The sequence below is a fragment of the Piliocolobus tephrosceles genome, chromosome 11 (genome assembly GCF_002776525.5).
Source record: "Piliocolobus tephrosceles isolate RC106 chromosome 11, ASM277652v3, whole genome shotgun sequence".
NCBI lineage: Eukaryota > Metazoa > Chordata > Mammalia > Primates > Cercopithecidae > Piliocolobus > Piliocolobus tephrosceles.
In genome coordinates, this window is record NC_045444.1 from 21517133 (window position 1) to 21528642 (window position 11510).

Consider the following 11510-nt stretch of genomic DNA (forward strand, 5'->3'; position numbering starts at 1 on the left):
GTTTTTTTTTTTTTTTTTTTTTTTTTTTTTTTTTTTTTTTTTTGCTATACAGCAAACATGTAGATCATTCAGATTCTAAGGACAGGGTGGGAGTATCTCTGCAGTTCTATTGTTCAGCGTAACACAGGTGCCAAGGCAATGCAATGAAGAAAAACTGTCTTTTCAACAAACAGTGCTTGGACAACTGGATATCCACATGTAAAGAATGAATTTAGATCACTCCCTCATATCATATGGAGATAGTAATTTAGGTGGATTAAATACCAAAATATAAGCACCAAAGCTATAAAGCTGTTAGAAGAAAAATTGATATACATCTTTATGATCATGGATTAAGCAATTGATAGTGAAAGCTCATGTAACCAAAGAGAAAAGAGATAAATTAGACTTTATCAGAATGGAAACATTTTCAATTTAAAGACACCATCAAGAAAGTGTGAAGGCAATCCACAGAATGGGATAAAATATTTGCAAATTATACATCTGATAAGGGTGTAGTGCTGAGGATAAATAAAGAACTCTTACAACTCAACAACAGGAAGACAAATAACCTGATTAATAAATGGGTTCAGGACTTAGACATTTCTCCAAAATATGTCTTGAAGAAGATAATCAAGCAGCCAGAAGGACCTGAAAAAATGCTCAGATGCTAAAGATTAGTCATTAGGGGAATATAAATGAAAATAAAAATGAGATGTCACTTCACACCCACAAAGATGCCCACAGCACAGTTAAGTGTTGGTAAAGATGTAGAGTAATTGTAATCATCATGTATTGTTGATAAGAACCTAAAATGTTGCAGCCACTTTGGAACACTGTGTGGCAGTTTCTCAAAAAGGTAAACATAGCATTTCCACATGACCCAGCAATTCTACTCCTAGGTATATAACCAAGAAAATTGATAACATAGGTTCATGCAAAAAGTTGCCTATAAATGTTTATAGCAGCATTAGTCATAGCTGAATAACCAAAAGATGTAAACAGCCAAAATATCCATCAAATAAAGAATGCAAAAACAAAATGTAGTACATTCATACAAATGAGTACTATTTAGCTCCAAAAAATAATGAAATACATGTTCCATGGATGAACTTTGACAATATTATGCTAAATGAAAGTAGCCAAAAACAAAAGGTCACAGATTATATGATTCTATTTATATGAAATTTCCAGAATAGGCAAATTCACAGAAACATAAAGTAGACTAGTGGTTGGGTTGACCGAGGAGGTGGAAGAATATAATGGGCAGTGACTGCTAATGGGTATGGTTTTTCTTCTAGTGATGAGGAAATATTCTGGAATTACAGATAGTGGTTGTGGTTGGACAACTTTGTGAATATTTATGTAAGTAAAAGAGTAAGTACAAGAGATCTAGTTCCCATTGCTGAAGATGTATATAATCCATGACTATTGTAATCAGATGACATTTATTTTTAATGAAGAGTGATTTTTATAATATTCATATTCTCTTTTATTTTTATTCTTCATCAACACCTTATAATCTACCTTGTATATAGTGATTTATAAATAGTTAATGGCTTGATTTTAATTCTTTCAATGTAGGGCACTTTGTATGTCTCAATTATAAAATGAAAGGCTTCTTTTTTTGGAGGAATCACTTCATACTCACGAGAAATTTCAAAAACTGACATTACTGTAGAATTGTACATGCCTCCTTGTACTATTATGAGAAATAGCAGTGATGTTTTTTGAATGACTGAGGTTGTTTTGCTAGCCTAGCTGTTAGTGATTGGGCATCTCTTTTTCTCAATAATGTATCAGGGCTATGGAGGATGAGAAGGCATACAATTTCAAGGCTTGTGTATGTCTCAGTCACTTCTTTTGAGGGTGCAATGTTAGTAAATATTCAAAGATTAATTTACGTGGGAGTGCAGGTGTATTTTTGATGAAGAAAATGAGACAGTTGGAATTGATGATCAGTTTACTCTGAGCTCCAAAATTTCATCAACTTTGTGTTTTAATCCTAATCTTACTAAAAAAAAGTTACTTATTACAGCAAATTCACTTAAAGTTTCTAAAGCTCATATACCATTGCTGTGCATCTCTTGAAAATGATAAGTATTAATATCAGGTTATGAAGAGAAAAACTAGACCCCAAGAGTCCCGTAAGTGAGCTGCCAGAAAATCAATGGCGGAACCTGAAATAAAACATCTTTCTCACAGCTTCCTTAATACTGCCCTGCTCACCAGACCACAGATAATCTTTCACATAGTATAAAAGATCACTTCGCCCATCACTAAAATGAAGCCACCCCCGAAGAGGACCACATTATCAATTTAATAGAACCCAACCAAGGAATCCAATATCGAAGGACAGGTATCCAAGACAAATAAAGTACTTGATGCTGCCCATCTCCTACATTGCTCTACAGATGCCATTTCATTAAACAGAAGCAGTGTGTTTCCTGCTAAGGAGTCATATTTTAACAAACCCTTCCAACAAGTGAGAAGCCAGCTCAGATCTAGAACCCTAAGCTCTATACTTTAAAGTTCAGTCAACATTCATTTATTATGAGCCCACCATGAGTCCAGCACAAAAGGGATGCTATGTGGAACATAAAAGGTGTGCACTACATGGTCCCCACTTTCTGGGAGATGAAGCTGTCTCTGTGATCCTCGCTCCCTCATGCCGTCAGGGTCTGCCTGTAGTTATACATGGTGAGGGCTGACCACCTTGAATATTACCTGCCTTTAAGGGGAAAAAAGTCAATTCTTTTAGAAGCTTATTTTTTAAATTAATTCAAGACATACTTAATTGGGACAGGAAAGTGAGGTGATATTGTCTTATTACTGTCATCTCTACTGAGAAAAACACAAATGGATTCAGAAATGAGAGGATTTTGAATTCATATCAATGTAAGAAATATAAGACTCTAAATTCATTTATATTTTTACTCTCCAGAACCATTCAAATCTAAACACTATAGATTATAGTTATAAGCAGTTAGAACTGATATTAGTGCATAATGCTGATCTTGTAAAAATAATAACGATGGGCAAAAGTTTTAGCTTCAGGTGATGTTAGCATCATGGTTTGGTATAGGCATGCTTTTCAGAAAGCATATTCATATTCATTTCTGTGTTCATGCATTCAGTATTGAAGTCAATATTCATAGCTATTGAGCACAGAACATAAACTAGGGACAATGGTTTACAAATATTTTTCTTTCTCTCTCTCTCTTTCTCTTTCTCTCTCTCTTTCTTTATTTCCTTCTTTCTTTTTCTTTTGTGGAGACTGTGTTTTTGTGTTTTTTGGGGGTTTTTTTTTTGCTTTTTTGTTACAGAAAATATGATTTTCTGGAATTCTTAGTTCTCAGTAAATATCAGAGAAAGGCTGTTGTTGTTTGTACATATGTGTATATTTATGTTTTAACCCATTATCAAGGCCGAGTTTGTGGAAATATGCCCACCTTATATAAATGGGTTAGTTGACCATTCAGTAACAACATTTTGTGGTCTTAATTATTTATTGCATGTAGGAATATCTCCTCTTGTTAAAAATGGCTTCTACCTTACCAACAGCAGCCTTTTCTTTGGCCAAACAGATGAAGTTTAATCAAATGGAGGCCAGATACAGGTTAGCCTTAAATTAACACTTTTCTTCAGCAATCATCTGTTTTTATTTTGTGAAGAGCCAGAAAGGTCTGTATCAGTCTTTGTCTGTTCCTCACTGTCTGCCTCAGAAGAAAAATGTTTGCAACAAAATACCCTTTATTCCATACAGCAACAGCTTTCAATTAGTCCATAATAAAAGTCTCCAGCTGTTGAAATTAGTGTGGAACTAAGAGCCAAGATCCCAATTTATCACCATGTAAGTGAATGGCAGGAATTCCATTATCCAATCAATTTTGCTTCTCAGTTTTGCAAAGGTCAGGCTGTGCCATCCTTGGTTATAAAACACCACTTCTGGTTCTATGTTCCACTTTAGCTGTCTCCCGAATGTATCAGGTCTGTTATAGAAGGACTCCCATTAAGTGTTCATACCTTCAAAAGTCATTTTGTACTGGGCCTAGCCTTATATTTTGACTCGTAATAGCACAAGGCTGCCTCAGAACTGCTTCTTCATACATTTATACTTTTCTACAGGAGAAGAAAAAATTCACTGTGTGTGTGTGTGTGTGTGTGTGTATGTTTGTAACACTTCTGTGCAAAAGTCTCTTTAGGGCTATATTATAATCATTATTTTCATTTTTGTCTTTTCCCTAAATGACGATGAAGTAATAATCTATTTTATCTCTTGGATAAAAAGATGCAGCAATTTACTCCTTTCTTCTATTGTAACAAACTCATTTAGAAATTAGCCATATCAGGAATGGAGTTTGCAGACTGCAATTCGTATGTTTTTCCTTTTTTAAAAAATCAGACTTTCTAGACAGAATAAAGGCCATTTTGGATAGTTACCCTTTTGTTCTGTCCTCTTTCACTTCCTGACAAACTGTGGCATAAGTGATATGTAAGAACTCTGATGTGTTTCAGAGTAGGGAAGGTTTGTTTGCAGTGCTGATTAAGAGACTATAGCATGGTGGGCCTGTAGCTCTCACTGCATGATAAGAAAGTCTTAAAAAGGCATTTCTTACCAGTTATGGGCTTTCCTTTTGGATGTGATCCTAGAATTCAGGCCAGATCCAGTTTTGTGCTCGCCTACTGTGAATACTGGTAAGTTCTGAGCAAAACTTCCAAAGACCAGATTGCTTTTGAGGTCGCGCATGACATCAGATTTATCCCAAGGAAGCCAACATAAGATGAAATAAGATGGCAAATTAATATTATTATGAAGAAATTTTCCTTGCAAATGCCCAAGAGTTTCTGCTGCTCTTCTCGTTAGCAATACTCCCTGGAATCCAGGGCACTTGGGAGGCTGCTGCCTTATCTTTTTCCTCACAATGCTGTTGGTGAAAAACAGGAAACTTGAATGCATTCCTAAGTATTAGAATATACTAATTTAAAATGATCCCCAAAAGTAGCAGTGATGTTTCAACTGTCTCTTTCATTTTCACTCCTAAATCTTGGTGTTTCTTTTTCCTTGTTATATACTGGAAGCTTTGTGAAAATAGTAATAGTGATGATCATTATTCCATAGCTATCACCTCATACTGAGACCATAGCAATTTCCTCCTTTCTTAGCTCTTTCACACACTCTCATCTCCCTCACATTCAAGATGACTTATTCTTTCCCAGACTTTATTTGGAATATCTCACAATATAAATCTCAGAAGTATTAGTAACTCTCATTGTCCACAAATACAATTTTACATCATTACATTTTCCCATTTACATACCCCAGTTAGCTGCAGTCTCCAGATTTTATTCTGTACACGTCATGGCCCTGTGTACAGTTTATGAGAATTAAATTTTGGTTAGTTTGCTTGATTGATTAACAAATCTCCCTTTCAACGTATAGTAGTTCATATTAGGTTAATCCTAACTAGGGCTACTCATCCTTGTCGATTTGTACTTAATAGTCCAGCCACACAAATGTAGGATTTCTCTGCCTAAGGAGTGTGTGCCTTAAATTATATTGCTTCTTTATACAAACACCTTTCTGTAATCCAAATTATATTGATTTCCTGGGCATGCTCTATAAGCTTCTTGCCTTCTTAGATATATTGAGTAAGTTGCATGCAGCCTAGAGAAAAGGAATAGCATGAAGTTCTTAACCACTGAGAATAACAGGGAGTTGTGTCAAGCCTTCTTCCAACAAAAGTCCATAAGGAAAGTAAAGGTTGTCCCCAAGCCTTTATTTCTAGGTAAAAAATAGTTGCAAGCCTGGGGCTTAAGCTCATTCTCCTCCTTTTCTTGGTAAATCTTAAACAGCACTACGTACCTTTCTCATTCACTTCACCTTAGGACATATGTTTCTAAGGACTGAGATCTGTTAACTGATCTCTGCTTTTAACCCCACCTTATGCCTGCAACTTGTAGAACCCTAGCTGCCTTCCAGAAGGCAGACATGTCTTTTTTTCAGATGCTCCTTTTTTTTTTTTTTCTTTTTGCAACAGAGATAGAAAGTTTTCCATTTTCAGCTGATTTCTGGTCGTCATATTCTGTGGCCCAGACTCACTCACTCAATTTATCTATCTACCCATTCTTGCACTAGACTCTGAACAGTATCTCCTAGATGGTAAAAGCATTGCATGGTGCAATCCAACCCTTTCTGAGACACATAACTTAGAAAAAAAATTATTCTGATAAGAACACTTAGCATGAAACTCTCTTAACAGATTATCAAGTGTACAATACAGCATTGTTATCTACAGGCATGGCTTCATACAGTAGGCCTCTAGAACTTATTAATCTTGCATAACTGAAGTTTTAGAACCATTGATTAGGAACTCCCTATTTCCCTGACCCACCAACCCCTGGCAACCACCATTGTATTCTTTGTATCTATGAGTTTGACTATTTTAGATACCTCACCTAAGTCTATCATGCAGTATTTGTCCTTTTGTGTTGGCATATTTCACCTAGCATAGTGTCCTCAAGGTTCATCCATAACCTCTTTTCTGAAGACCTGTAAATTTAGCTCTTCCAGTATTTTCTGAGAGTATCAATCATAGCTAGCATTGTATTGCTTTTTTCACTTGAACTTGGCTGATGACTACAATCTGTTCTACGAAAATTGGAAGGACCACCATGGCTGGAGTCCCTGGCATGCTGTGAACAATCTCCAAAATCCTATCTGATTTCTTGCCATAATACAGCATGGCAGTGGGAAGCATCTCCCAGGGTACTGGAGAAGGCGTTTTAGACTCTGGAGTGAGCTTCCCTCTCTCATTCTATTTGCTGTGACTGTTTGCATAGTGCTGTGGAACAGAATGTGGGCTTTACAGTTCAACTTGCCCCAAGTGCCTATGTCAATATGCTCCCTCAGTTCTGTTAAAAAAAAAAAAAATACAGCGGGAGTCTGATCAACGCTCAAATGTGTGTCTGTATATGTGTGTTAGTACTTGCCTTGTAGGATATCGTGCGCTTTATAGGATCTGTACAACAATAATTTATGTTGCTGATTGAGTGCCCTTTACTGTGCGTTCACTTAAAAATCATAGTTTATTTTCATTGTCACTTAAACCACGCACAATCAGAAATATAAATCTGGGTCGGCAAAGCCTGAGTCCTGTCGTCTCGCCTTCCTCCCATACAGCATGAGCTTCACCACTCGCTCCACCTTCTCTACCAACTACCGGTCCCTGGGCTCTGTCCAGGCGCCCAGCTACGGCGCCCGGCCGGTCAGCAGCGCGGCCAGTGTCTATGCAGGCGCCGGGGGCTCTGGTTCCCGGATCTCCGTGTCCCGCTCCACCAGCTTCCGGGGCGGCATGGGGTCCGGGGGCCTGGCCTCAGGGATGGCCGGGGGTCTGGCAGGAAAGGGAGGCATCCAGAACGAGAAGGAGACCATGCAAAGCCTGAACGACCGCCTGGCCTCTTACCTGGACAGAGTGAGTAGCTTGGAGACCGAGAACCGGAGGCTGGAGAGCAAAATCCGGGAGCACTTGGAGAAGAAGGGACCCCAGGTCAGAGACTGGAGCCATTACTTCAAGATCATGGAGGACCTGAGGGCTCAGATCTTCGCAAATACTGTGGACAATGCCCGCATCCTTCTGCAGATTGACAATGCCCGTCTTGCTGCTGATGACTTTAGAGTCAACTATGAGACAGAGCTGGCCATGCGCCAGTCTGTGGAGAATGACATCCATGGGCTCCGCAAGGTCATTGATGACACCAATGTCACTCGACTGCAGCTGGAGACAGAGATCGAGGCTCTCAAGGAGGAGCTGCTCTTCATGAAGAAGAACCACGAAGAGGAAGTAAAAGGCCTACAAGCCCAGATTGCCAGCTCTGGGTTGACCGTGGAGGTAGATGCCCCCAAATCTCAGGACCTCGCCAAGATCATGGCAGACATCCGGGCCCAATATGACGAGCTGGCTCGGAAGAACCGAGAGGAGTTAGACAAGTACTGGTCTCAGCAGATTGAGGAGAGCACCACAGTGGTCACCACACAGTCTGCCGAGGTTGGAGCTGCTGAGACGACGCTCACAGAGCTGAGACGTACAGTCCAGTCCTTGGAGATCGACCTGGACTCCATGAGAAATCTGAAGGCCAGCTTGGAGAACAGCCTGAGGGAGGTGGAGGCCCGCTACGCCCTACAGATGGAGCAGCTCAATGGGATCCTGCTGCACCTGGAGTCAGAGCTGGCACAGACCCGGGCAGAGGGACAGCGACAGGCCCAGGAGTATGAGGCCCTGCTGAACATCAAGGTCAAGCTGGAAGCTGAGATTGCCACCTACCGCCGCCTGCTGGAAGACGGCGAGGAATTCAATCTTGGTGATGCCTTGGACAGCAGCAACTGGATGCAAACCATCCAAAAGACCACCACCCGCCGGATAGTGGATGGCAAAGTGGTGTCTGAGACCAACGACACCAAAGTTCTGAGGCATTAAGCCAGCAGAAGCAGGGTACCCTTTGGGGAGCAGGAGGCCAATAAAAAGTTCAGAGTTCAAAAAAAAAAAAAAAAAAAAAGAAAGAAATATAAATCTGCCATAGAGGGAAATATAATATTCTGCATTTAAAAACTAAGGAATTTCTACTTATCTGCCATTACAAATAATCTAAACTACATCAGCGCAGATAGCTTAGCTTTAACTATGGTCTTTGGGATGAGTAGTTAGCCAGAGGTTGCCCTCTGTTAAATATGTTGTGTAGTGGGAAGCAGCACTGTGTGCAACATCCTTGAAGGGAGTCAGGAAGCACAGGAGCGGGGATGAAGTACATGCATGGCTTAAAACTGCATTTATTAAGTCTCAGTGCTTCCACCATGGCAAGGAAAATAAGACTATGTGGATGACATGGATGGTTTAGCTGGGCATAGGTGTTGGCTTGATTTTGAGGATCTCATGTTTATAAGATCATCCGTGATACTCAGGCCAGAGGGAAAGGGTTAAGTGCTTTAGATCATTAGAAAATGAAAGGTAAAGAATCCAGAGCTCAGTTCTATGCTTAGTACCTGGGTAACAAAATCGTCTATATACTAAACCCCCGAGTTGTGAGTTTACTTACATAACAAACCTTCACATGTACCCCTGAACCTAAAATGAAAGTTGAAGTAATCAAAAGATAAAAATATATAAAGATATAAGCAAAAAAAAAAAAAAAAAAAAAAACAGAGTTCAGAACTTCTCAGAAAAAAATTATTCTTTCTTTCTTCAAAATTGTTCTTCAAAAAATTACCCTTTTGAAAGTGATTTCTGAAGGTCTCTTATATGCATATATAAGCAGCAGTATGTTTTTAGGGCATAGCCTTTTTGTTAGTCAATTTCTTCTCTTCTTTATATGTAAAGGCAGCCATTCCCTGCATTTTTTTTTCAAGAAATATGCAGTTTATTATAGGGCTATAAGACATGAGCATAATTAATTTCAAGGCAACGTAGAAAGTGACATGTTTTAGGCAAATATAGGCAAATTGAAATGAAAATCCAGGAGAAAATATTTGCAATGAGGAAAAGCTTCATAGGAGACGTCACTTTGAGTTGGACTTTGAAGGATGGATAAAAGCAAATCCATTCCAGGCAAAGGAACAAGATGAGAAAAGGCACAGGGGTGAGATATTAAGGGGAACTCAGGCTGACTCTATTATTTGACTTCTGTTCCTTAAAAGCACTCTTTCTGGTCAGACATGGTGGCTCATGCCTATAATCTTAGCATTTTGGCAGGTGGATCACTTGAGTTCAGGAGTTTGAGACCAGCCTAGGCAACGTGATGAGATCCCATCTCTACCAAAACAAACAAACAAACTAAAAGAAACACATTCTTCCTTCCTTTCACAGTTCTTACAAAATTAGGATAAAGATGGCTTGTATCTCATCAACTGGCTCTTAGCTGGGTAAGTTGTTTAAATCAGAGATAACTCGGTTCAGAATTACCAAGGATTTTTTTGCATATGCACTTAATATGCAATAAAAGCCTTTCTTTGACATTAACATTTTGCATAACAACAAATGCAATTTTATGTAACAAATTAGAAAAAATAAATGGAAGCCATGAGCATTTGTATTCCCACAAAGGAGGCAAAAGTGACCAATGATAAAAATCCATAAAAACAAGTTAGTAATATAAAATGTGAGCAATAACTAGATAGTATCCAATTAAAATATGTTTTAAAGCCAAAGGGAAATCTGACTACCTAAGATGAGGGAATGGAGTTAATTGCTTCACCAGCCAGATCTCATCGAAGAGTCTCAAAGAAAGATGTTTGTGTAACATCAGTATAATGCACAGCATTAAATATTAATAGGGTTCACTTCATTGCTTTTGCTTATCAAAAAATGTCCTGAATTAGAGACAAAGTTGACAGGTATGTCTGTCCATAATATCCTAGCTTAAGTTAGAAAATCTGATTTTAACTTTCTCTCCCATTTCTCTTATTGCTTTCCTCTTGTACATCCCTTTCTGCTCCTCTGACTCACCTCCCTCTCCTCAAATATCCAAACTTCTAGATCTTCACTATCACAGAGGAAATTAGGTAGAGGACTATATCACAACTGTTACATTTTGCTTGTGTAATAACAACTGTCTAAACACAGAAATATATCGGTATTTTTTTAACATTAACCTTTAATGAAGCAGCTATTTATCTCTAGATAGTCCTCACAGGTATGCCTTGCCCATTTGATGGCTGAGGCCGGTCTTCCTAATGGGTGGCAATAATTGTTAGAATGACTGTTGAGCACGGGTAAAATACCAATCAAGTAGAGTTTTTCTTCAACATCATCTGCAAGGAAAATTCTGTATGACCCATAGGAAAAAAGCACTATTGGTCCTATACCTTATTCCTTTGAGACTCTCATCAATAATAGCTTTCTCTAGGAAAACACAAATGAGAGTTATTTCAACTCCACAAGTGCATTATCTTGTTGGGTTTAAATCTTCCAAGTATAAAAATCTTTACCTTGGAGTAGTTTCTGAGTGACATCAGCAGCCTACAAGGGTAGAATTTCCCCAGCAGAGATGATAACAGCATCATTTTACTGATGATGACACGCTATCCCAGCCCCTGTGCAGTTGGAGCTGTCACTCCTGCTTCAATTTAAAAGTCTTCTGGAAAAATATTTGTGTCATTCCCTATGGGAATTTCAACATTTTTTGTTTTTCTTTTTTTTATTATACTTTAAGTTCTAGGGTACATGTGCATAACGTGTAGGTTTGTTACATATGTATACATCTGCCATGTTGGTGTGCTGCACCCATCAACTCGTCAGCACCCATCAATTCATCATTTATATCAGGTATAACTCCCAATGCAATCCCTCCCCCCTCCCCCCTCCCCATGATAGGCCCCATTGTGTGATGTTCCCCTTCCCGAGTCCAAGTGAACTCATTGTTCAGTTCCCACCTATGAGTGAGAACATGCGGTGTTTGATTTTCTCTTCTTGTGATAGTTTGCTAAGAATAATGGTTTCCAGCTGCATCCATGTCCCTACAAAGGACGCAAACTCATC

General features: G+C 38.8%; 1 protein-coding gene and 1 pseudogene across 2 annotated transcripts in view; both read left to right on the top strand.

The window, feature by feature from the left end:
• Window positions 1-11510, top strand: part of THSD7B (thrombospondin type 1 domain containing 7B) — a 779270-nt gene that overhangs the window by 649072 nt on the left and 118688 nt on the right. The window contains exon 15 of the mRNA XM_026449366.1: window positions 7104-8449. Within this exon, the coding sequence (XP_026305151.1) occupies window positions 7104-8449 (1346 nt within the window). The remainder of the gene's footprint in view (window positions 1-7103; window positions 8450-11510) is intronic.
• LOC111527472 lies at window positions 7133-8527 on the top strand (annotated as a pseudogene). The gene has a single exon (XR_002726672.2). The product of XR_002726672.2 is annotated as a keratin, type I cytoskeletal 18 pseudogene (transcript).